Source organism: Sciurus carolinensis, chromosome 10, assembly GCF_902686445.1.
Source record: "Sciurus carolinensis chromosome 10, mSciCar1.2, whole genome shotgun sequence".
Classification (NCBI taxonomy): domain Eukaryota; kingdom Metazoa; phylum Chordata; class Mammalia; order Rodentia; family Sciuridae; genus Sciurus; species Sciurus carolinensis.
Window position 1 is genome coordinate 30,994,063 of NC_062222.1, and position 26,801 is coordinate 31,020,863.

Below are 26,801 nucleotides of genomic sequence, written 5' to 3' on the forward strand. Positions count from 1 at the left end.
TCTAACTGAACATTAGCACTCTTCTATCTGATTTTTATTCCCCAGATGATTCTGAGATGCAGGAGCCCGCTGAGTCATTTCAGGTATCTTCAGCAAAAAGAAAATGCATATCCAATAGAAATTGGTGAATAAATATTCAATAATTTCTATAATTGTGATCACACTGGCTCCACAAAACAGGCCCAGCTGACCGCCAAGATCTGCTATAATCAAAATCAATTCAGAATTTGTTATGTGTTTTTATAGAAAGAAAATTAAACATTGTTAGAAGTGAAATTATTTGAAACAAATAAATTAACTGCTATTATATGAAGATAGATTAATTGTATTATCTTAAAATATGGTACAAGTAAAGTAATAGCAACTAGTTTCATGCAACAATAATATTCATACAAATCACCTTTAAATGGACAAATAAGGTAAACATAAAATCTGTTTCCAAATTTCTAACTCAGACTTTGGAAGATAGGAAGTCTAGGTAAATTCTTAAAGTTTCCTAAATAATTTCAAATTCAATTCTATGTGAGAAATTTAAAGTAATGAGACATCCAGATAGCATTAGAGTTTCCTAGAAAATTAATTTCCAAGCAACTGGGACTTTAAGAGCCCAAACTTTATTTCTTTTTAGGCATACATAATATTTCATTGAACTAAAATATATCAACACAGCACTGCCTTTTCAAATGTCTTTAAATATGTATTTATTTTTACTGTTTGTGCTTTTTATTGTGCTTAAATATTCATATCATAAAATTTATCATTTAATCATTTTTAAATGTACATTCTGTGGCACTAAGTACATTCACATTTTTTAACACCCATCAGCAAATGTTTTCATTTTCCCCAGTGAAAACTGTTTGAAGAGCCAGTAACTCTATCTTCCTCCAGTCCCTCCCTGTCAATCACCCTTTTACTTTTTGTCTCAGTGAATTTGACAATTTAAACAACTGCCTTCTTAAACACATCACTTCATTAATTATTATTTGTTGCCATGAGTCATTCTCAGGGTCCTGCCAATTTTGTAAAGCGTGGTCATGAAGTATAGGCTTCTCTGCTTCTATACTTCTATAGGCTTCTATACTTCAAGAACTTTGGAGAGTTTGTAAACTTCCTATCAGCTGCTAGATCAGAGTGCTGTCATTTTGCCTGACTCTAATGCTGTCTTCCATCTCCTATGTGGCTTCCTCTAAAAGGCAATGGGAGCTAGGAAGTCAGCAAGTATGTTCATTAGGGACAGTACCATGAAAGAGAATGAACAGTGGTTGTCAACTAAATGACCATTTTTCCTTGCTCAAGTTCTTTTTAACCCTCCCTGGGGAGAAACTCCATGTGGGGGTATGAGGTGGCTGAATTCCACCTGCTAAAACACTGTAACAGCCCCTTGATGACAGGATTGTCCATCAAGAGAGTAAAATATAAATGTAAGTACGAGATAGTGAGCAACAGTCATTTCTTTATCAAAGCCTTTGAGGTCAACTTGCAGTGTTTCTAGGGAGTGCAAAAATGTTGGATTTAAAAAGCAGGCAAATGACAAGTGCTATTAATTGTGTCTCCTTCATTGATAAGCCAAGCCATAAATATAAAAGGAAAATAGAAAATAGAGGAACATTGAGGAAGATCTAGATAACACTTACCAAGTAACTCAGACACACTCACTGCCTTCTGTTGCTGAGTTATCTTATAGTTTAAGTCACCATAGTTTATTTCGATGTTCACAAGATTCTCCCTGGGGATTAAAACAGAATTAATGCAGTTCAAGACTGGCAGCTCTACCTTTATTCCTCATCTGACAACAGTAGCACTCATTTCAATTCAGATGCTATTTAATGTTGAATTAGACACTGCATCTCTATTCATCATTAATTCCAATTAGCATGTGGAAGGCACTTTGGTCTTGTTGGAATTTGGGGAAAATATTTTCCAGACCCCACAATTCATGCCTCATTCCTGAGATACCAGAAAAGGACATTAAATGTAAACATGTACTGAGTAGATTAAACTATTTACAAATATTTACATGTATGTTTAGTTTTAATTCAAAAATCCTGGTTTTTTTTTTCCTTTGTGACTTATGTGATCCTAGAGAAATCACATTTTTACCCAAGTAAAAATTGGTTTTCTCAGCAGTGGTAAGGAGTTTTGAGCTGAACTTGAGTTGTGTTGGGGAAGAGTTGAGTTGTGTTGTACATGCAGAATGGACAAAGAACCTGGCATATGATGAGTGATCCATAAATGTTATTGACTTTTTGTCATTGTCATAGTTGAGCAAAGATTCTGTTTTCTTAATGTCCTCTGGAAATCTTTACAGGTGACCAGAGTGGCTAAACACTATTTGCAAATGACAGCTCTTTATATTTGGAGGTCCTCACTCTCTTTTGCAAAAGACTACCTTGAACTTCATTAACACATTGAAATGCTTCCTGTTTTTCAACTTGTATGCATAATAATTTAATATATTCCAATTTACACTCTTGATATCTTTCCCATTTATAATGTTTAGTGTCGGGGTTCCCGGGACCCCCAGCCTTGAGCATGGTCAAGATGGCGCCTGGCGCTGAGCCAAAAGCGGCCAGCTATACAGTAAACAACCAGCGAATTCCAATGATTGGCTAGTTAAAGATGTGATTAGAGCATGCCCCCCTCGTGTACCTATTCTATGCCTGCAGCTGTCCGCGCGTTTACCTCGTGTGCTCTCCCCTGATTGGTTGAAGTGTATATAAGCTTGGTGGGTGGGGGAGTAAGCGGCTGCTGAAGCGGAAGCTGGGAGTAAGAAGAAGCTGAGAGAAGAAGAAGCTGAGAGTAGGAGAAGAAGTGAGGAAGAAGAGTGCGAGTGAGGACGTGAGCCGAGCGGGAGGAGCTGAGCGACCGGAGCAGGCGAGAGTTAAGCAGAGGGAAAGAGAGCGAGAGAAAGAAAAGAGAGAAAGGGATTAGAAAAGAGGGAAAGAAAGGAAGACTGTGCACAATAAACTTCCAAAGCTTCAGACGTTTGTCGTGTCTCTCTCTGCGGCCAGAGGGAACGCGATAGTTTAGTTTCAAACACCATAGCTGATTCAACAGGAAATCCAGTTTGGTCTCTTCTTCAAAGTATATCTGGTGTCCCACCATTTCACAACCCACTTATTGTCCAAGCATCCTTAGTCTCTCACATGGATTATTGTCTCAGCCTTTTGACTGGTTCTTCTGCTTCCAACTTAAGGTACCCTACCTCAGCAAATATACACGCTCTGTTCATCACATGTTAATGGAAACATACTTCTGCAACTGCTGGATCATGACACTTTGGCTCAACCTAGCCCCTGCACTGAGACTTCCCATGTACTTCTAGTAAAACTCCTCCAAGGACCTTGGAGAACCACCGCTTCAGGTTTTTGCTCAACTGTCACCTTCTCAGGGAGGTCTTTCCTGCATGATCCACAACCCTAAGAATGACCTTCTCTGACTTTGGCTTCCCTAGACCAGTTTCTACTGTCTCTCCTGTCACAGTACCTAGTGCCATCTAATGTGAGTACAAGCCCTTCATGTCCATTTCCACCCCAGGGGAATCAGGCACAACAAGGCAGCAATCTTTATCCTTCTTATACTGACGTATCCTTTATGCCTAGAATATCCCTTGAATCCTAGCACATAACAGGTGCTCATTTATATTTGTAAAAATGGAAAAAGGTAACAAGTTAAAGATGAAACCAATATATGAGTGGATAAAAATTAACTTCTCTGTGTGATAAGCAGAACTGGAAACCAACCACCTCGTGATTTTCAGATGGCTGATAGTTATCACTGAGAATGGATCCTTTTGGTAATGATTCCTGAGATTATGTCATGTTCTTTATCTAAGGAGTGTGGCTGTAAATCACTCCCTATTGTTTACAGGTTTTAATCAATATTCCTAAATACACTTAATTCAAAATGCATCATTAATATGTGTACTTAATTTCCATTGGTTTAACCATGGGTAACAGGAGAATGTGCAATATTTAGAGAGATAATCAAGGGGGTGTAGTAATGTTTACCAATAATAAAGCAGTTGCTAAAGTGAAAGAAATAATAAAGTTGTCTTGGAAGTTCAGAAATTTCAGTAATATTCCAATCATTTTGTCCTCCATTGTGCTCTAATTTGCATGTACCCAGATAATATTACTTTAATTTCTCAAGCACAACATCCATGATCATTTTCAAGCATTACCCATCTGTGTTTCTGAGAGAAGATAAATTCCTCTCCCATAAAAGTACTATGATATTTACTCAACTTCTCTCAGGCAACCGATTTGAACAGTAATTTTGGTCTCACCGAATCTGTGCCTCCTGGTGGTAGTGACTTTATTCAATTAAGTCCAATAACATTTGTTTGTCTTAGGAATGCAGAATTATAAAATAAAATCTGAATCTTAAAAGGGGCAAAGAGAACAAATAAAAATGAGTATTTATTGTATTACCAAATGCTAAGGAAATGCTTTCAGGTACTTGAACATGCTGTGTTAAAAGGAGTGAACAGGTTTTGCATAGGTTGGTTTCATATAATTTTAATTTCAAAATTTGTTAACATAGAAAAACCTTAAAACTTCACTTGTACAACTGATGAAATCGACTTTATTTCAAATTTACCACTGTAGTCACCTCCACACTGCATGCTTCTGTGAAGCTGAACTTCTTCCCTTCATGATGGGGGGGCTCAGCAGCTGCCCCAAGAGACCCTGGAACTGCCATAGGCTGGGGTTGATTTCTGCCCCATAGAAGCTTCATGATTAAATTAGAGATTGCTTCTTTTTGAATCATATTGCTGCTAAGATTTCAGGTTTTCTCTCCTGAGAAATTGCATGTGTTTTCCGATTTACTACTCTTTGATTTCAGCTAATAGTACACAAACAAGTTTCTTAATTACATGTGTGACTTCTAACTATCTCTGTACAGGATCTGGGCAAGCCCTGAGACCCACACCTTTGCTCTCTATCTGCCTTAGTCCTGTGGTAACAACCTCTATTATACAACCACTGAGGTCCCTACAAGCCACTCATGGTAGGATTAATTGGAGAACTATTCATAATAATATGAGTTCAGGAGGGAAAAAACAGTATTCTCTAGTATCATCTTGTTGAAGGCATGGATTTCTTTTCTGATTTGCCAGTATGTCTCCAAAATCATACCTACATTCCTTGCAAATTAAATAATTTTGAAACTCAGGAGATCTCTAATAGTTGAAAGTCATACAAAGTGCTCTTCTAAGACATATTTAAATAAAACAGACATAAAACTCCAAATGAATCAGTTCCCCACATTAAAATGAAATAGAAAAAGATATCTGCATTGGAGGCAGCACTATATGTAAAGACTAACTGCAAATTTTCTACCTCTTCGTCATTTAATCTATTGTTTGAAATCATACCCCAGGAACGCTGTCTTGATGCAAATACATTTTTATTCCTGATTTGTAAAGATCATTTTATTGTCTTCTTACATGGTTGAACTTTTAAAATTTTAATTAGAGTAAATTCCAAGGTAAAGATAAATCAAAACATGCTTTCAAAGTTAGTTACTTGACTGTGCAAATACAAATCAAGTTTAAATTAATTAATATACTTATTTTCATAGATATAATTATAAATAGCAAATATTAAATTATTGTTGTTTCAGGTCTAGGACTAAAAAATATAAATAAGAAATGGAGAAAAACGTTAAATGTCCTCCCTCATTTAAAAAAAAGCAAGAAATTCTTAGGAAATTTCATTTATAATTTCTAAGAGCAATATGTATAATAGAAAGGAGAATTTAACATTTAGTTAATAAGGAGAATTAGAATTGAGAATCTTTGAAAAAGACATGAGCATCAGAGTCAAAGTTTTCAAGCATAATTGCTTTCTGTGCCATTGACTATCCTGATAGATCAGTTACTTAAAATACAGTGTGCTTCAATTTCTTCCTTGTGAAATGAGAATAGTAGTTTTTCTGTTCCAATCTACTTTACACAGTTATTAGGAGAGTCAAACTATAAAATGTAAAGGTAGAAATTGTCATATTTTCAAGCACGTATTGATATTAGTCAGCATTCTTATTTCCCAGTTGGGGCAAATCAGGTGTGATCCTATACTACTTAAATGACTCCAACAAGCAGATCCCTTTTCCTGGTACATGATTGCATGATTTGGTACAGCCAAGGGGACCAAGAGAGGACAGAAGACTGAGAAGTACTGGTTCCATGGAAATAACAGACTGAGCAAATGCTTCCAGCTAGTATCATTTTATTTTCACACAATTAAAGTAAGGAGATGAAAGACATGATCTTACCTAATGTTAAATGTCTATACTTATTATTAATTAAATTATTAATTCAATTCCATAAGCTACTCCCTCCCTTGATTGATCAGCATTTTATTTCCTGAGACTTCTAAAGTTTTCAATGAAGAAAGAAATGAATAATCGGTGAGACTAATAAGATTACCTGATATATTCCTGGCTTTGATTCAACTTCTTGGAAAGATATTTTAAAGCTTTTTGACTTGGAAAAGTGGAATAAGAAATGGTAGCAGGGTATTCAGTTTCTTCACAAGAAACAGGGCAGCTAGAATTATGGGTTCCCATGGTACATAATCCCTTAAATTCAATATGGTCTGAAATGCAAATCAGGACAGGGTATTAGGGAAGAATATTTCACAATGGGGAGAACAGAACTTTTTAGATAAATAATATAAAAAAGTTTATATATATAAGCCTATACATATAGTTTGTATATATAAAAGTTTATATACATATATATATAAAAGTTTATTTATATGTATACATATCATATATAATTTTTTTCCATTACTGGAGTTTGGACCCAGAACCTTAGGCATGCTAGGCAAGTGCTCTACCACTGAGCTACATCCCCAGTCTGAAGTGATTTCACTTTTATTTTTTTTTAAAGGGATTACAGATTTTATCACTATTTTCTTAACAAATGATGTTTGCATTTCACTATTCATGCAGCAAAGAAGACAGAACATAAAGAGTTGCTATCTTTGACTTCATTGAGTCACTGGAATCTTTTATTAGAAATAGATTCTTTCCAGCAAATGTCTGGGCCTATTTCCATAAAATATCAGCTATTTGGATGAGAGAGGGATGAAAAAGTTTTTTTGTGTGACATTTACACTTTGAGAGGAACTTTCAAATACAACCCTTGAAAGACAATGACTTGAGTTTAAACCGAATTCATCTTGTTTCAACATAATGAAATGATCTTGTTTCAAAATCTAATGAGTGCTGCTGATGTTTGGAGTGTTATTTCTGTGGACCAGTAATTTTCAATCAGCCACTAGATTCTCTGTCCTCCTTTAGTTCCACCAAGTCAAAATGCACATGTGTCTGGAGGTAAAGGGCTCTGGAGGAGGTGTTTCCTTTGTATCACCTCCCAGGCACCTTCTTACTGTTCCTCACCTGTCTCTACTCTGATTCTTGTTTTTCTTTTTTGGTTTTAATGAAGAAAACCTTTGTTCTCATGAACCTGCTGTTCACCAAAACCCCTCAATCAGTGGCCACCTTTGGACTTGTTTTCCACTCTCTAACACTGACGCTCCTTTGGTGTGTAATTATGCATACATCCTCTTATTCTTTAAGATTACTAGTAAAAATCACCATTCTTTTCTTACACTCATATACACTCACACTGTCATAATTTCATTTACACACTCACACATACATGCACATGCATACCCTTACACTATCATTCACATACTCATACTCAATATACTAATACATTCTGACACACTCATATGCTCACACATACACTTACACACACACATACACACACACACACACCACTTGTGACCCTATTATCCCACAACAGTCCCTATAGAAAACCTTGCATGAAGTAACCCCATACACACACCAGCCACCATCAGCTCTCCCTCCAGCCTCCATCAGGGATGGGATGAAAGACTGGCAACATAATTTCAACTCTTTTGGTCATCAATGCTGTTTTTGCACAACTAGCTTATGAGTTATAGAAAAATATAAGATCCTTTGTATTCAAACTGATATCTTGAAATATTTTACAACCACTTAAAAGAAGTTGTTAAATCTATTCCAGCTATCCTGGAGATACTTCCACAATGCATTAGAAAAACCCGCTTTCATAAAAGGATATGTATTAGGATTCCATTTAATAAAACAACCAATGATTTAAGGTCATAAATGTGAATATATGTGGAGAAAGTTATGGCAGAAAACATATCATTAACATTGGCTGGAAGTTAAAACAGGTATGTAAGCAAAGCAAAAGACTACTTAAGATACTGTTCCTAATATATAGAGCATGTGCAGTTGTGATTCCATTTATATAAAAATTTCATATGTAACCTGAACATATAATAAAATGAATAAATGAAGAGATCATTCTCAGAATAATTCTTGAAGTAATAAAGCTTCTACTGATTTTTACACAACTTCTTATTTTTTTTTTTTTTTTGTGCTGGGGTTTGAACCCAGGACCTTGTGCATGCAAGGCAGGCACTCTACCAACTGAGCTGTATGTCCAGCTCCTACATAATTTATTTTCTATTTAAACTATTCACAACAAATATTTTATTTATGTAATAAGGAAAAAAGTAAGTCTATTTTATAATTTAAAAAGAACAATAATTGAAAAACAACATAAAGATTTGGAAATAAAAGCCAGAACACTGATGCTGTTACTTTGCTACTGTGTACATTTCAGTGAGATATGTCTTGGAATCAGAGGTATTTAGTTTGTTTGGTTTTTGTTTTTGTTTTTACTGTCTATGTAAATTGTTTAAGATCATTAAAAAAATTCCCTGTTATTGTCTGTTTTATATTTCATTTCTGTGCTATCCAAACTATGATTTTATGTCTCATATTACTCTAAGTAACTTTAATATAAATCCTGAAAATTAAACAAAAAAATTAAGCCACTTACCAAGCATAGGAGAAACACAGTTGTAGTATTTTTGTAGGTCACATTCTATCCCAATTCCTTAAAAAACAACAAGTGTAATACACGTTTAATTCTTTTAGGTGGGTGCTGGCAATTGAACCCAATACCTTAAGCCCAACCCCTAAGCTATACCCAAGTCCTAAAACTTTGTATTTTATAAAATAAACACCCTACTGCAAAAATACATCTCATACTGACATCCCTCCTTCATCCACCCTTCCATCCATGCATATGGACATTTATATTTTTTGAATGTGAGTATGAAAAAAATGTTAGGATCCTATGAAAGTTTATATTGAGAGGAAGTATAATTTCTTATTTCTTTCCATTTGTCTATACAACTCTAAAACCTTTAAGTGGAACCAATATTTTAAGTACTTATAAACTAGCTATTTTTAAGTAGCTTTTTAATTTAAAATTGCTTTCAGACTTATCATCTCCCTTGTTCCTTCATCTCCCTGACAAACACACACAAACACACACACACACACACACATACACACACACACACACACATGCACACTAACATGATGGGCTATCTTTCTAGGGGTAGGATGGAGGCAGATAAGTACCAATATTTGATAAGCAGCTTCTGTGGATCTTGAGACAAATAACAAAATCAAGATACATTCAAGCTGAGTTTCATTCCCTGTATGATTCTAAATCCTTAGTCACTGAACTTTAATAGAATATTTTTCTGTTGCTATAACCCTTGTGATCTCCAGGGTTAGCCACAGTGTTTGTTCAATAGCCCCGAAAATCAGGATATTATCCACTTAGAATTTGTGGACAATTTGTGAAATGCTTGCCTCACAGCACCAAAGTATTCTTTGTGAAAGAACTGCCAGAAGTGAAAAACAGAAGAAAAATCTGCTTCTGACATTGTCAGTAAAAAGTCTCATTTTTCCAAATTGTTCCTTAATTCTCACAAGAATATTTCTTCCATTAGAAGAGACAATGAAACGACTCATATCTCATATCTTAGGGGACCTCAAGCAGCCAGAAGTCACAAAAAGGTGCTCTTTTAAGTCACATTTGAATATAACAGGCATCACACTATAAGCTAATCAGTTTCCCAAATTACAATGGAATACAAAGAGGTGTATGTTTTAGAGGCAGCAGTATAAAAAAAATATAATTTCAACTTTCTACCCATCTGATTTGGGGTTGTGTTTCTTCAAATTGTTAATGGTGTTACTATAGATAATTCACTTTATAAGTCTCAGTTTCCTCTTCTGTAAGTGTAGGCAGGGATGTGTGAGGATTTAGCCAAAGAACATGCTAGTCCTGGAAATAATTGATACATCCTACTGTTCACGCAGATGTCATGCTCTGTTTTATGTAGCATCTTCCCTAGTTTCTGATCCGTATTAATTATTCAGTTTGTATTTTATAAAACATAATAAATTTTAAGATACAAGCATTACACAGCATGATCCATTCAGACTTGTCTCCAGTAACTTTTCCAATATAATTGGGAAAGGCAAATCAAAGCCAGAAGTTTGTAGGGTGGCAGGTTTTTGTTTGTTTGTTTTTTGTTTTTATGGTGGGGGGGCATACAGAGATCAGTCATCTACATTCTAGAAAGAAGGAAATAATAATTTGAAATCCCTGGAAAAGTTCACCGTTAGATTGTCTTGTCAGAAGAGTAATTAGTGTAAGTCTTTGTGTAAGTGTGTGAGAAGAAGGCGGGTGAAGAGGAAGGGGAAGAGATCATAATGGCAAACTGGTATAGGCAAACAGGTGAGGCCCAAATCCAGCCCACATCTCCATGACGATCCTGTGGGAGGAGGATGAAGAAAACTGAATGAAAATGCCCAACATTTATCTAGACTATATTCTATTCTGTCAGCCACTTTTTAAACCACTTACATGCTTAGTCCATCCTTGAAACAACCCTGCAAGGCGGAACAATATTCTCCCCATTTTATGGGCACAGAGGTTACATGACTTAGTCAGGATCTCCTAGATGAGAAATTGTGAGGCTGAGATGCTCTGCTTGGTTTGGATTTAATTCGTATCCAGTCTGCTCCTTGGCCCACTTCAAGGCCTGCCTCATATCCCCGATCCTGGAAATGCTTCCAATAGTATGCAAAGGAGACGTGAAGCTCCTTTCACCCTCTCAAAGAAATCTTCACAGTCAGAAACACAACATACATGACTTTATGTCTCTTTCACACTAAGAAAACCTTGATGTATAGTTTTAAGTATTTGAGAGCATCCATTTTTAACCTTTGGGATAAGAATTTAGGACCCACCCTGGTAACACAATTTTCTTTTCCCGAAATCTCTGCAATGACTCCAGGATTTCAAATTTATCAGTTGAGATGACGTTTTCCAGCATAGAATTTCACCAAAATGGAAAACAATATAATGACACATTGATATCCTATGTTTCAAATTAAGTAAGTATAATTGAGTAAGGGAGGAAATGTCACTATTTACCTGGAAGCAGGAAAGGCAAACATCCACACTGCTTTTCTATGTGCTGGGCTTTGCATTCCTTCAAACACCCATAAGTGCTGTAGTAGGGAAAATTCTGGAGCTTGATGTTAGGATTGCATTCTCCCCAAGGGTATTCTTGGTGAACTGTCTTAAGATTAAAATTAACACCTGATGCACAGGAGATATATCTCAGTCATTCCACCCATCTTCCATCAGAGAGAATGGAGACTCTCGTTTGTGGGAAGGGCAGATACTGGGTATTAAACCTGAACTCAGGGGCACTTAACTACTGAGTCACAGCCTCAGCCCTTTATATTTTTTATTTTGAGATAGGGTGGCGCTAAGTTACTTAGGGCCTCCCTAAGTTGCTGAGGCTGACTTTGAACTTGCCATCCTCTTGACTCAGCCTCCCAAACCGCTCTGTTTATAGGCATGCACCACTGAACCAGGCCAGACACTTTCAAAATTTTCTCAGAGCTCCATGATGTTTTTGAATTGAGTATACTTGCCTATTTTGGTTACCCAATTAACCTGAATGTCCCTGAAGTTAAGTATAACGATGACCTTCCGGCATTTTTCTCAAATGCTAATCTATAAGATCAGACAGAATCATCATTCCAAAAATTACTCATATAAGGAAAAAGAATAATTTATGTAAATGTTATGTTAGTATATCAATCAGCCCAACCAAAAAATCAAAATCACAAATAATAAAGGCTTTATTGAACACCTATTAAATACCAGTCAATAAAGTTAATTTTTTCTTTGTGTTACTTCAGTTAAACTTCACATACCTATGAAAGGGAAATATTACCTTCCTCAATAGCAACAGGGAGGGAATGCAAATTCATAAAGATAATTAAGGAAATGAAAGAGCATAATTGGCTGGAAAATGGAAACCTGGCAGACCAGCCCCAACGCCAAGATTGTCTGCTCTATTTCATTTCCTCCTTCCCACATAGTTCAAATGAGAACACACGGTTCAGCAGCTTGGGTCTATCCTCATTCTTAATTTCTAGTGAAATTCAGTCACCCTGGTTTGGCTTGGCTTCCCAGTTTTCTCTTATGTTGTATAGGTGAATTCACTGCTTTTACTGTGTATTTTTCTCCATAAAGAATCTAATTAAAACTTTAAGATGTCCCACCATGGTTTAAAAGCACAAAAGAAAAGGATTTCTAGTGAAAGGCACTATTTCCATAACTAATGCATTCTCCGGTCCCATCTTTACCTTCAGCTGGCGGATTGTCACCTGTGCGTGCATTCCCACGGGGGAATACAACCCTAAGCCAACAAACTGTGGCTCTTTCCTGGGTGAATGAATAACAAAGATGATCCCAGCATCGGCAAAACCCAGGCCCGGGTAATCAGTAAATTCTTCCTGAAATGAAAATACATGTGCTCTCAAATTGCAGAGTAATTAGATCAGTTCTACACAGCTGGAGATTCATCAGATCTCATGGTGGCATTGAACTTACCTGGAATCAATTGTTTCATATTGCAATTCAATCTCCTTTACATAAAAGGTACGGAAATTAAATGCCTAGGACATACTTTGAATGTCTGAATCACAGCTCTCAGCCTCTGTATTTTTCCACTTTTCACTCTAGATGAAATAACTGCCAGCAATCTGGTTTCCTCTTCTCCTCTCCTCCCCAGCTGCCTTTCATTGCTTCATCCTTGGTTGTTTTCTTTGATTCATGTGTTTTAGAGAATCATTTGTCATTCTTTTTGCAATTAAAGTCCCTGTCCTTATTCAAAATTCAAATTTATTTTCCCATAACAGTGAAGGTTGACACCAGTGCCAGTTTGATATAAATCCTCTGCCCCATAAAGAAATTTAAGATGAAACTTTCAGTGACTTTGCCGTTAGTTGTACTTTTAGGCTATAAGTACCAAGAATAAACTTGAGAATTGATTTTTTTTTTTTTTTTTTTGGTAAATAACTGCTTATGCAATTACCTTTAATAAACATGCTTCATATTCTATTTACAACACAGAATCCTGTATCTCCTGGGCCTGTTGTAACCTCTAAAAAACAGTTAAGTGGCTAGTCTGGAAAAATATCTCAATGCTGATAACTTGTAGAACATAGAATTGAATATGTATATTTTATTTGCATTTTGAAAATATGTGGAAAATTTTAGGTCATAAAATTTGTAATTAATATTTGAACTGACCTCAGGGCTAATGTTTGAATGACTTGAAAATATTGATCAAATACACATAGAAGTGAAATATATATGTCCTATATATAATATTAGTCAAACATATATATTAGTCAAATATATATATGTGTGTATATGCACACACACCAGTACGGGTAGGAAGGGGCATTATGGTGTACAATGTTGTATTTGGACATAAATAAAAATATCTTCAGTGGGATACACGAAGTAAAAGTACCTTAACAGAAATTCTTTAAAAGGAGACAATGGAGGCTGAGGCAGGAGGATCACAAATTCAAAGCTAGCCTCAGTAACTTAGTGAATACCTAAGCATCTTAGACAGATCCTGTCTCAGAATAAAATTTAAAAGCAAAAAAGGAGCTAGGGATATTGCACAGTATTACATACCCTGGATTCAATTCTCAATACCAAAACTAAAATAAAATGAAAGTAGCCAATGGCCTCATTCATGTCCATTAGGGAATAATGTGACTTGGTGGGATTCAAGGAGACCAGGTTTATTTGTCATCTTTGCCATTAATTAATTGCATGATTCTGAATTCTTAAAGTATAAGCATTGCATAATCCTCATTTATAAATCTACAGAGTGTAGTACCTCTAAATGTGTAATAGTGAAAGAGATTCTACAAGACAGAAAGTGAGAATTAACCATGATTGGAGTTATACCAGCTCTTGAAAACATCACCAATGCATTTCTTTAGAGTCTGAATACCTGCTTCCTAGGTCTAGATTCAAAAAATTTCTTTGTCTAACTATAATTTTCCCAAAGCTAGTTTTGGACAAAGTTCGGACTATAATATATGTAGAGCAATTATTTTCTTAGTATTTTTCCAGATATGGATACTATGCTTTATCAAATGTTTATATATGGTTCCTTTCTAGAACATACTACATGAAAATCTTACCAAATTATTTCTTAAATGCATATATAGTTATCTTAAATTAACTATATACATGCAACTTAGAAATCTCTGATTTTTTTACTTTGTAGCAAGAACAATTCTTGGAGCCACATTAACAGAGATAAGTAGGACAACTCAAAATCTTGAGATTATACATCCAAATTTTGTCTTTTTAATCTCTAAGTCAATAGTTATATAGAACTTAGGGGACATTGGGCTAAACAGACAAAAACCGAAATAATGTCCAAATGTTAGGAGATATTTGACAGGGTAAAAAAAAAAAATTTTTTAACCCATGTCCCTATTTGTTTGGAATCCTGGCTAGGTTGAAGAAAATTCAATACCTGATTGACATCGAAGAGCAGGCTTAAGCCTCTTCCAGAGACACTCACTTTTCTCCTTCCTTGGATACTTTCAGCATGATTAAAAGTAAAGCAATTTCCATATTCAGTGAAGGTATGTTTAAAGTCCTGCAATATAAAAATGAACCAAATACAATACAATCAGTTGGGTATTTTCATTACTTCTAAGATTTAAATTGTTAGATCTTTTTTTTGTTTCTTCAAATCATGATGTCTAAACAAGAATACAAGAATATCAGATAGAATGTTCTGGTGATTTATGTGTGTATTCAATGATAACTTTTATTTCTCTTTAATATACACTTGTCAATGCACAAGTTAATCCTTAGATGAAACATTTTCATATACAATTAACTTGCTTTTATGACATTTAAGAAATTATTCTTTTTTTTATGTTTTACTAAGGATTCTTGGAAACACAGTTTTACCGGTGGAGGTGGAATACAGCTTCTATTATCTTTGAGAAATCACTTCTTGTCCATCCATATGTTTATGGTGGAGCTGTCAATCACATTATTCTACCCCTTTGACCTCCTCCAGTCACTAGAGAGGTATGCATTTGATAAGCTGAGCTGATCTCAGTACCTGATCCTCTTGATTTGGTGATTGGTTCAGGAATTCATATGTGTCCCTAGTAGAGCTAATCAGTCTTCCATAGGAATACTGCATTGGATGCTGGAGTATTAACCTATGATAATGAAAGTCTAGGATTCCCTTCAGCCATTTTGGCTCTATGTAGGGAGAACTCATATAGAAAGAAACCAACTTGTGTTATTTCTTTATTTATTTTGTTGTACTGGGACTTGAATCTGAGGGCATTCTACCACTAAGCTACATTCCCAGCACTTTTTATTCATTTATTTTTTAAATTTTCAGACAGGTTCTCTTTAAGTTGCCCAGGCTATTCTCAAACTTGCAATTCTCCTGCCTCAGCTCCTGAATCTCTGGGATTATAGGCATGTGCCACTGGGCCAAGTCACTTACAGTTTATTAATGAATACTTTAATTTTGAAATTTTCTTTCACATAAAGCAGTGCCTATTAAAATGGAAGGACAAACTCTTAAAGATACATTTGCCATTCATAAATATCATATTGCACGATAAATTCCAGAAATTGAAATACTATCATGCCTTTTCAAATAACTGTGTCAAAAATTTCCACTAAAATATCTTTACCATAAATTTCATAATAAATTTCCATTTTATTTAGTTAAATTTTCTGAAATATATTTTCCTCTACTAAAATAAGAGAGAAAGGCAGACGGTGTGAGTCCTGGTATTAATTAACCCATTGTTTTAGAATAAATGATTCAAATTTAATCTCTTCATCTTTACAATCTGTGTGCTTCCTTTCCTTGGTGCACCATTTTTGAAACTATTTCTCCTCTAAGTGTTCCCAGTTAAGCCAGTTTTTCTTTGTACTTTTCACCTTACCAGAATTGGGTTTCTGTAATGTGCAACTGAAAAACTTATTTCTAGTCCAAAATTTCCTGGTGGTGAGTTGAAATATATTGGTAAATAAAAAAACAAGATTAGAAAAACCTCCTAAATGAGAATTTAGGCCATCTTTCTTCAGTTTCTTCATCTCTGTCAATCATCTCTCAGGCATTTCTATTTGTTTACTGTGTGCTACCAAAATGATAAAGAATTGTACCCCAGAAGCATGAATTTGAAGTTTACTTAGAATCCCTAACACAGACTTCAGAATTGACAATAGAGAAAAAATATGGGACCAAGTTGTCTACAAATCTCCTTACTAACAGACTCCAGATATTCCACTTTTTATCTTAAATGTAGATTAATTGTATAAATAATAGAATTATATGTTATGAGAAAGTAAACTTCATCTCAATGTGAAACAGTACCAAAGAGTAGCTTATTATTTTCATCACATTTAAAGAAATTATCAAATCATTACCTTTGGACCACATGGTATTCCAAAAAATTCACATGCTAGCAAAGTGCTATTATCAAGATAAAAACCATTATTCTTGACAAAGTCTGTAATGCTGAAGTTTTGGTGACTCTCAACAAAATCAACAGCCTCTTTAAAGCCAGTGGAATTGGCATTGATTTTCTGAAGATGGAGAACTTTGGATACAGTGTGCCATAAGTAGACAATGATGCCAAATTTGGCTACGGCATCTGTTTGAAACCTATTAGTAGGAACAAAAAGCAACCGTTAGAATAATAAAGACTTGGAATTATCTAGAAGACATCAAACATTTGAACTCTTACCAGTTTCCTAATGGATCTTAGACCTAATTTTTTCTTCTGTCAAAGGCAGAGTTGAGAAAATAGAAACTACATTTAGGAGCCAGATTTCCTGGGTTCAAATCCCAGCTCTGCTACATTCATAGTTTTGTTCTGCATCTGATTAAATGAGTTGTCACTACAGTTGTCACTATATTCTGAGCTTTCCCTTCCTTGTATGCATGTGGCTACATTCTGAAGTACATTGTAGGGCAGGAACTCCAAAACATTAGGGTTTATCTGCCAACTCAACTTGCTAGACTGGGCAACAGTCAGATGGCGATTCTTCCAGGCCTGTCTGATCCCCTTCAACTACTTCAAATGCTGAGTTGGGTGAGACAGAGTGCCGCTTGGTGAAGGTGCCAACTTCCCGAGTCACTCACGCCATGAAGATTGGAGGTGGTGAACAAGAGGCACATAATTCCATTTGCTCTTTGTTTTCTCTACTACACAGCCATTTTTCTTTTAGGCTGGAGGACCAGCACCAGAAACAGGAGTAACAGATTTACAAAAGCTGCTTAGCCAGGTGAATAACTGAGTAGGATTTAACCCCTCTAGTAAACTCCTTATTCTATATCACTCCTAGAAGTTCTGGGGTTTTTTTGTTTTTGTTTTTTGTTTTTTTGTTTTTTGAGTTCTCGTTGTTACAGACACTTAATAGTATTACTTAGCAAATTTCTTCATCTTCTTACCACTTGGTTTCCTCAGTTGTACAATTGATATATGTTACTATAACCTAACTCAATATGTTATAAGTTATTTTTTTCTGAAAACATTTAGACATGTGCCTGGAATATAATGTGATAGGTACATATTCATTAAATAAATATCTCATTATTGTCAAAGTGTCCTCTTGGTGAGCAAAGCAGAAATGATCTACTTAATCTAACTACTATATTACCTTAAAATGCTCTTGTTTTGCTAAGCAAATTTTGCCTTATGTTACATGGAGTTCTTGCTTTCTTTTGCATGTAGTATTACATGTATTTTCAACTGATATATGAAAATTATACATTTTAATGGAGTAACATGATATTTCAACTCTTGTATATTTGTATAACATTTATATCAGGTTAAACATATCTATATCCTCAAACATTTGTTATGTCTATATGGAAAAAATCATTCAAAACCTTTCTTCTCTCATTTTCAAATACATACTACATTACTGTTCTCTGTAGTTATCTTATGGTGCAACAGAACACCATAACTTCTTCTTTCCAAGTATAACTTCATACCCACGGGTCAACAATTCTCCATCCAGAATGGTAACCACTCTCAATCTCTATGAGATCAACTTTTTAAGATTCTCCATGTAAGCAGGATCATGTGACACTTGTCTTTCTGTGACTGGCTTATTTCTCTTAACATAATGATTTCTGGTTCCATCCATACTGGTAAACATGCCAGACTTGTTTCTCTCCTTTCTTTCCTTTCTTTCCTTCTTTCCTTCCTTCTTTCTTTCCTTCCTTCCTTCCTTCCTTCTTTCTTTCTTTCTTTCCTTCCTTTCTTTCTTTCTTTCCTTCTTTCTTTCTTTCTTTCCTTCTTTCTTTCTTTCTTTCTCTCTTGACTTCCTTCCTTCCTTCCTTCCTTCCTTCTTTCCTTCTTTCTTTCTTTCTTTCTTTTTTTTGTGTTTGTTTATTTTGTTGTGCGGGGGTAGGGGAGTACCAGGGATTGAACCCAGAGGCCCTCGACTACAGAGCCACATCCCCAGGCCTATTTTGTATTTTACTTAGAGATAGGATCTCACTGAGTTGTTTAATGCCTCATTTTGCTGAGGCTGGCTTTGAACTCAAGATCCTCCTGCCTCAGCCTCCTGATCTGCTGCGATTACAGGTGTGTGCCACTGTACCCGGCCTAGAACTTCATTCTTTTTATGGCTGAGCATTCCACTGTATCATATCTTTATCTATTCATCAGCTGATGGGCATTTAGCTTGTTCCCAACTCTTAGCCCCAGCGAGTAATGCTACAATGAACTTGGGAATTTTTATATCTCTTCAATATACTGATTTCATTTCCTTTGAAAAAACACCCAGTAGTTGGATTGCCGGATCATATGGTAGATCTGTTTTTAATATATTGAAGAACTTCCACACTACTTTCCGTAATGGCTGTATTGATTCACATTCCTACCGAGAATGTGCACGGATTCCTTTTTCACCACATCCTTACCAGCACTTGTTATCTTTTGTCTTTTTATTAACTATTCTTACTGAAATGAGTTTATATTTCATTATGGTTATATCCTACATTTTATTTTCATTTTCCTTTATATTAGCTTTTGTACATACATAATTTTTCTTCCTAATTCAAGACATAACTAGTTCTTTCCTGGTCAAGGTAGGGCATATAAAAAACAACAAAACAAAATAAAAAGAAAGAAAATTAAAAAAATCCTAAACCAACATTATCTTTCAGGTTTCAGAGATTAAAGCTGTTTTCATGATAAGTATCAACTTATATCTTATATAACCAGCTCTGATTCTCATAAGGCCAGTCCACATCTTAAAACCCTGCAAATTACCTCCTCTGTCTTTCTCATTCAGAGACTCTATTCAGCCTATATTGTGGTGGAATTTTCCCTAACTATAGCATAGTTAGTAATCTTGCTTTTTTTGGTCAAAAGTATTTCTGGGGATCTTTTCAGGAATCAAGTTTAGATTAGCAATAGATTTGGGGGGAAAAGTGCACAGTTAACTCTGTATTGAGGGATTAAGTCTCTAAGATACTTCAGGTTCCCTAACTCTGAATGACTGACAGAGTATCAGGAATCTGTTCCACAGCCCTGCAACTTTGGAATCTTGCATAGGCTAAGAGGCAGTCCTCCCTCACACAATGTTCACTGGATGCTTGTCAAAACCATTATGCAGACAAATGAAGGAATTACCACGTTTGTGGGAGGTGGGAGTACAATAGGTAAAAATGTTGAAAGGGATGATTTTAAAATGTCCTTTTAAAACATTTCTATTGTACTAATAATGGTGGGTACAATAAGGGTAACTAATGACTAGACTAAATCTGTTCTTCTATATATACTAATGGTTCTAAATGCAATTCCCTAAATTATATGACCCAAATGCAAAATTTCAACTGATGTCCAAATTGATGCCTGACTCAGACTTTCATTAAAACCTGCCAAGCCAGGTCCAAGTACATCATGTATTAACAAGAAATTTATATTTTACAGAACTTTTTGTGGAGTGGAAAATAGGGAAGAATGTCTGTTGGATTCCCTTTTGAATCAATTCCAACATCTTATCAATTCTTTCACTAACTGAAAAAATCATTGAAGTGTATTTATTTTATCTTTGTATCAGAGTTATGGTTTTACCTTTCATTAAAACTCCTTTACCATGCACACACACACACATTTTTCATTCACACAGATTTGGACTAAGGTAAGCAAGCACACAGATTGTAAAGATGAAGAGACAAAACTTGAATTATTTGTTCTAAAACAATGGGTTAATTAATACCAGGACTCACATCATCTGCCTTTCTCTCTTATTTTAGTAGACGAAAAAAATATATTTCAGAAAATTTAGCTAAATAAAATGGAAATTTATTGTGAAATTTATGGTAAAGATATTTTAGTGGAAATTTTTGACACAGTTATTTGAAAAGGCATGATAGTATTTCAATTTCTGGAATTTATTGTGCAATATGATATTTATGAATGGCAAATGTATCTTTAAGAGTTTGTCTTTCCATTTTAATAGGCACTGCTTTATGTGAAAGAAAATTTCAAAATTAAAGTATTCATTAATAAACTGTAAGTGACTTGGCCCAGTGGCACATGCCTATAATCCCAGAGATTCAGGAGCTGAGGCAGGAGAATTGCAAGTTTGAGAATAGCCTGGGCAACTTAAAGAGAATCTGTCTGAAAATTTAAAAAATAAATGAATAAAAAGTGCTGGGAATGTAGCTTAGTGGTAGAATGCCCTCAGATTCAAGTCCCAGTACAACAAAATAAATAAAGAAATAATGAGTGAAGCTAAATTAACAAATCTGATCTGCTTATTAAACAGTGATGTATATAAGAAAGGTTAAGTTAGATGAAGGTAACTGACAAATTTGCAGAAAGACTGAATAATGGAAATATAATGTTATTATCAATTGTTGCAACAGATTAAAATATGTCTTTTAAAGATATATTAATGTTAGAAAGTATTAATGCATTATTTCCCTTATTTTTATATTATAGTATTTATTTTCATTTTAAAATTTGTATTGCAGGAAAGGTATATAGACCATTGTTATCACTTATTTGCATGACTATTAAAATGATTTTTTTTTATAGGCAAGGGTAGTATTAGAAAATGGTCTGTTCTTATGTTCACACATATTGAAGAGATTTTGGTACCTATCCTTAGAAATAAACCCAATGGTTCTAGGAGGCTTTATCTGACTGTCTCACTAATTTCCCTGTGAAGCTATCTGCCTCTATTGGGATCACAAGTAGTTGTTAGGATCCACTAATTTCAAGCTTTGCCATTTTTAACAATACCCTGGGGCATAAATATCTCTGGGGTCTGATTTTCTTTTCTAGATTATCACTGATAAACCATGATTTAGCTTGTTGTTCTTATGAAACGACCAGCTTCCTTTCAGTTTCTTACCACCAAAATATATATTGCTTTTAATTATTTATTTGTTTGTTTGTTTATTTATTTATTTTTGTAGCCCTGGAGATTGAGCCCAGAGGCATGTTACCAATGAGCTATATTGCTAACCCTTTTTTATTTTGGGTCAGGGCCTTCCTGAGTTGTGGAGGCTGGCCTGGAACCTATGATCCTCCTGCCTCAGTCTCCTTGGTTGCTGGATTACAAGTACGCCCTAGTACTCCTGGCTATACTGTTTATTAAGAGTGCCCTTAGACTTGAACCTCACTATCTCAGTTACAAACAAAGTCTGTTCCCTTAGAGAGAGCTTTGAAGTTCTCCCTTGTCCTGCTTCTCCTTCCAGGAAAAATGTTTGCAAGTTCTGTATAGGGTAGTGATTTGTGGTTTTCTGACCTTGACTCTCCCAAGGCAGAACCTCCACAAGAGCAGGCTGGGGTAAGAGTGATGGCGAGTCTTCTCAAGCTACCTCCCATGCGTACAGCCTCACTGTGCACATGGGAATCACACAGAAGAAGAGTGTCCCCAACTTTAAGCTGTTCCCATCTGGAACTTGGTTTCTACAGCACAGAGCTGGATTGGATGAGTCATGCTGGCAGTCTGAACCTCCCAGGGCACACTGTGGCCCGCGGCTAGGAGCTGAGGGCAACTGAAGCCCTGTCTTCTCAAACCAGCTGGAGTGTATTTTCTGTCACTCTGAGACAGGGAACAAGAACAGTTTTGTGGTTCAAGTCTTAAAGATCCTGCCTTTTTTTTTCTTTTTTTTTTTTTTTTTTTTACTGAGATAGCAAAGGTTCCTGAATAAATATTTCCAAATACTTTAAATGTTACTTTTAAAAGTAGTTGTCACCAGTTGTGGTGGTTTCCCTGGGGAGAGTCTGGAACACTTCACATGGTCTTTCTGGAAGTGGGATCTACATTTGCTCTTCAAACAAGTGTTGCTACAAACAATCTTTGCTTTCCTTAGGACACATTTAAAACAGTTTGAAGTGGTGAGTACTGAAAGTCTTTTTTCTTGGGAGAGAATTGATCTATCATTACTTTTTGAGATCTTGGTACATGTCTTGAGTTTTTGAGATACTAAGTCACCCAATCATGCTATAACACATACTGGAAAACTGAGCACCTGTTCTGGAATTACCCCAAAAATAAAACAAAATGAAGAACTACCACCTCCTCCGCTATAATGGCAAGTATGTAAAACAGATGGTTTGTAACTTTATGCATTTAAAAAACAGAAGCTAAGAAGATTAAGTGACTTGTTTATGGTCAAACAGCTTATAAGTGAGGGTTCTTAAAGAGCTCCTCAGCCCACCCAGGTGAAAATCCTATTTGTGATCTTTTAAGCTTCACCACAGGCAGCTATGGGGCTGTAAGGCCTCCTAGGGGAAACTGCCCTCTTCTCAGTATACTTGGTGCAGTTAGTGAATTGTGGCTTTCTGCAGTGAGCTCCAGGTGAGGACACAAGAATGACAGCAGAGAATTAAGTCAAGAATAAAGCTCTTGTAAGCTCAGGACCCTGCGCAACTTCCCAGGAGCTGGTCTTGCATCTGCTACATTAACTGTGTCATCACATGTACAAGGGAACTTTTCATATCTCCATGCATGTGCCCAGTAGTTCCCTCTCTCAGTTCTTCCTCATCTCTACCTACAACCCACTCTCTAATCCTCTTTTATATCCAGACTTCCATACCCCAGGTGGTGACTACTCCTCTGTTCCTGTGCATTCAGAGCTTCACATGTACCTTTATTGTATCATGCGATCACATTTGCATTGTGATGATTTATATTTCCCTTTTTAACTGATGAAGAAAAATTTTAAGTGCAGGAATCAAGACTTTTACATCTATTAAACCACAGGGTTTGCTACATACTAGCATATAATTGAGGAAGGAAAGCAACCAATAAAATAAGTGAAAGAAGACAAAAAGTTTCTTTACTTTCCTAATTTTGTGCTTTTATGCATAGTTTAAGACTTTCCTTGGTTTTACACATGGAAAATAGTGCATAAGAAAACTGACGGTAGAGTTATACTAGCAAAATTATAAGAAGCAATTATTATTAAAAGAATAATTTTTACCTGTTCAAATTACAAAATGTCACAGCTGGAAACTCAATTTTTTCCACATACTGAACCTCGATAGACGTTGTGGTTGGCCATGTGAAGTAGTTGACCAAACGACTGTAGATCTGCCACACCACAAGTGATACGCAACCCAGCACCACCGATAACCACATCACCTTGCGAATTTTGCTCTGGTTCCGAACGATGTTATGCACCCCATGAAACGAAGTGGAGATGGCAAAGTCATGGTCGAACTTCTTTCGGTCAGTGGAAGATGGTAGTGGTTTCTTTGAAAGGTAAAGCTTTATCTTTCCCAAGAATCCTTAAGGTTTTGCCCAAAATATAATTAAACAAAAAATTCATGAGTTAGGAAGCCTTAATGTTACCTGTAAAAATCACAAGTGACAAGTGGTCAATCAGGCTATTCTTTTTATTCTTTTTCATTTCTTTTTTCCTGTTCATTGGGTGATTTATGCAGGAGTCAAGGAGTCTAAGTGTTGGGTCTATTGAAAATATGCTAATGGTATTCAGAGAATGCTCATTGTTACAGCAAAGATATTATTGGCATCATATCAATATACTGTTACGTGCAGCTTCAAATTCAATTCACCTTGAATGGTTGCTTACAATAAGCGATAATCTTTTTAAAAAATGAGCATGAATTTTTAAAATAGCATTTCTCCCTGGTGAATCTCAAGGTCCTTTAAATGTCGTGAACAAAATTAGGCTTATTCTGAGAGTCATAAATGAGGGTAAAAACATCAGTTCTTCAATTAATCTTTGTCCAACAGTATTGTAATTTATGGTAATTGCAACTTCCCTACTTGGTAAGGTTTGGTACACAACTATTTTATTTCTCTCTTGGTTATTTAGTGAGAGTGTTTAAATTAAAATTGCATCATTAGTTAAGTAATCTATTTCCTACCTTTTTAGAACGTGAATTCATCCTTTCAATGTTATCAACAATGAATCAAATAGTGTTAATTGGTATCAGTTGGAAGGGGTTTGCATTAAAATATTTTTGGCTCTATGTAACATTCACAGAATTTTCTTTTGGTTTAATGTGTTATTGTTTTTCAGTAGAAGATGCAAAGACACTCTTGGCTGAGGGAAGAGTAATTCAATTTAGAGGATGACATGACTTTTGCATTGGGAAGATCTGGCTTCTGATCCAGGCCTCACCTCTCACCACCTGCACGACCTCAGCCGAGTTTCTTAACCTCATATCTCTTCTGTCAAATGGCAGTAATTGCATCTGCCTCATGACTTCGTTGTATTAAATAGTGTAATACTTGGAGAGGCTAGCATCTTACCTAGACTATGATCAGTATTCAGCAGTATTAGATCATTTTATTCTACCTGTTAGTAGTGATGCTTTAAATGTTAAAATATTCAGGGTTTTGGAAACCATCTAAAATTCTCATGTGAAAATTGATTTTTAATTGCCTCACGGTGCTCAAAATATTTTTAACTTTTGTATAATTTGCTTCAAAAATTATTATTTTAGTCAATTAGTCAGCATTAAATTACTCCTAAAAGATTGCAAACTCTACGTACATTCAGTCAATTAACTAAACTTTTTATGCAGTTATGGGATATGTAAATATACATTAAAAAGCAATTATCAACATTTTCTAGTAGTGTCATTTCATTAGGAAGTGAACTGTCTAGTGTTTAGACACTTGTAAATTATATTATGATTATTTTAAAGATTTTATACATTAAGCAGGAACAATTGTATTCATATCATTAGCTTGAAGTTGTACTTAAATTTTACAATAACACCTATGTAATTTCTTTTTGGTATCGAATTAGGCAGCCTATATAAACTATATGACAGAGTCCCAGGGAAAAATGACTGCATAAAAAGTTATTGTCATTACTAATTAGAAAGATAAATCTAATTATGCTTTTTGTGTTATTTAGTCATTAATTTCAGACACATATGGAGAACTTATTCTGATAAAAAGCCAACTCCATCTCTAGGCAACTTTTACCCTTCTTATTACAGGGATTAAAGTTACCAGAAGGGGAAAGTAGTCTAATAACTAGTAACCAGTCAAGCAAAATATGGCTGCTGGTAAACATTACCATGGAAAGGCAATGTTTTATGTTTAGTAAAGTTTTATTTTTAGTAATGCTTAATTTTTATTTTTAGTTTCACGTTTGCTTTTAGAAATCAGCCCATACAATAAAGATTTACTCCTAGACTATTGAGTTAGCCTTACTAAAGTGATCTCAGCTATTAACTAGGGATTTAGTAAAGGTTTTTTACAAAACTATAATTTCAGATGAATAATGAAGAAGGAAGGTGATGTAGTCCTGTCAGGAGGATCAGAATTGGTTGAATAAATTACCCACCAGTCCATAAAGCAGAAACTTCTTCCTTTCTGACTGAAGTATGTACTGTGTAATTATGGCAAGTAGAGTTGGCATAGAACATTGGTCACCATAGAAGCATTTTGAAGAACATGACACAAGTTATACTGGATTTAAAAGTAAAACTTGCAGCACATGATAGCTAGAGACCAAAAGAAACATACCAAACCAAGTTCTAACATATGATAATATTTTAAAACAAATTTTGAGTTTCTCAGTACAAATTACTCTTTTCCTAAGTGACTAAAACTGTATTGTTTTCAAAAACTCGTATTACATATATTATGTTCAAATAATATTGAAAATCATATTTCCTACATGAATAAAAAATATCTTTTTCCCTTTCCTTATTTCTATTCCTGTATTTTATTAGGAATGAAAATCACGACTCTTCAGAGGATCTTCCTCTTCACCTACCTTTCTCAGCGTACGCTTTTGATTTCTTGATCTTCTCCATTTGTGATTTCAGTAAGCAGGAGTCCTCAGGGTGCATCAAATTTTCATTATGACAATTTTCATTTTGTGGCCTTTATATAAAATACAGCAGTTGAGGTTGTAAAATGTGGGAGCAATTTAAATATTTGTGTTGCTATGTTTTGCCTCATAAAGCAAATAATCTACAAACCAAAAATGTTGACTGAATCAGCTCTGGGCACTTAT

At 35.2% G+C, this 26,801-nt stretch overlaps 1 protein-coding gene across 1 annotated transcript; it reads right to left on the reverse strand.

Moving 5' to 3' along the window:
- Positions 1-12: 12 nt before the first annotated feature.
- On the reverse strand, positions 13-26,598 carry Asic5 (acid sensing ion channel subunit family member 5). Its single transcript, XM_047565675.1, has 10 exons — positions 26,559-26,598; positions 23,778-24,084; positions 16,742-16,979; positions 14,805-14,930; positions 12,601-12,750; positions 11,372-11,519; positions 8,909-8,965; positions 6,434-6,602; positions 1,635-1,726; positions 13-203 (listed from the first exon to the last, which is right to left on the reverse strand). Exons 1-10 carry the CDS (start codon positions 26,596-26,598, stop codon positions 13-15), a joined length of 1,518 nt encoding a protein of 505 aa, XP_047421631.1.
- Between the last annotated feature and the right edge of the window lie 203 nt (positions 26,599-26,801).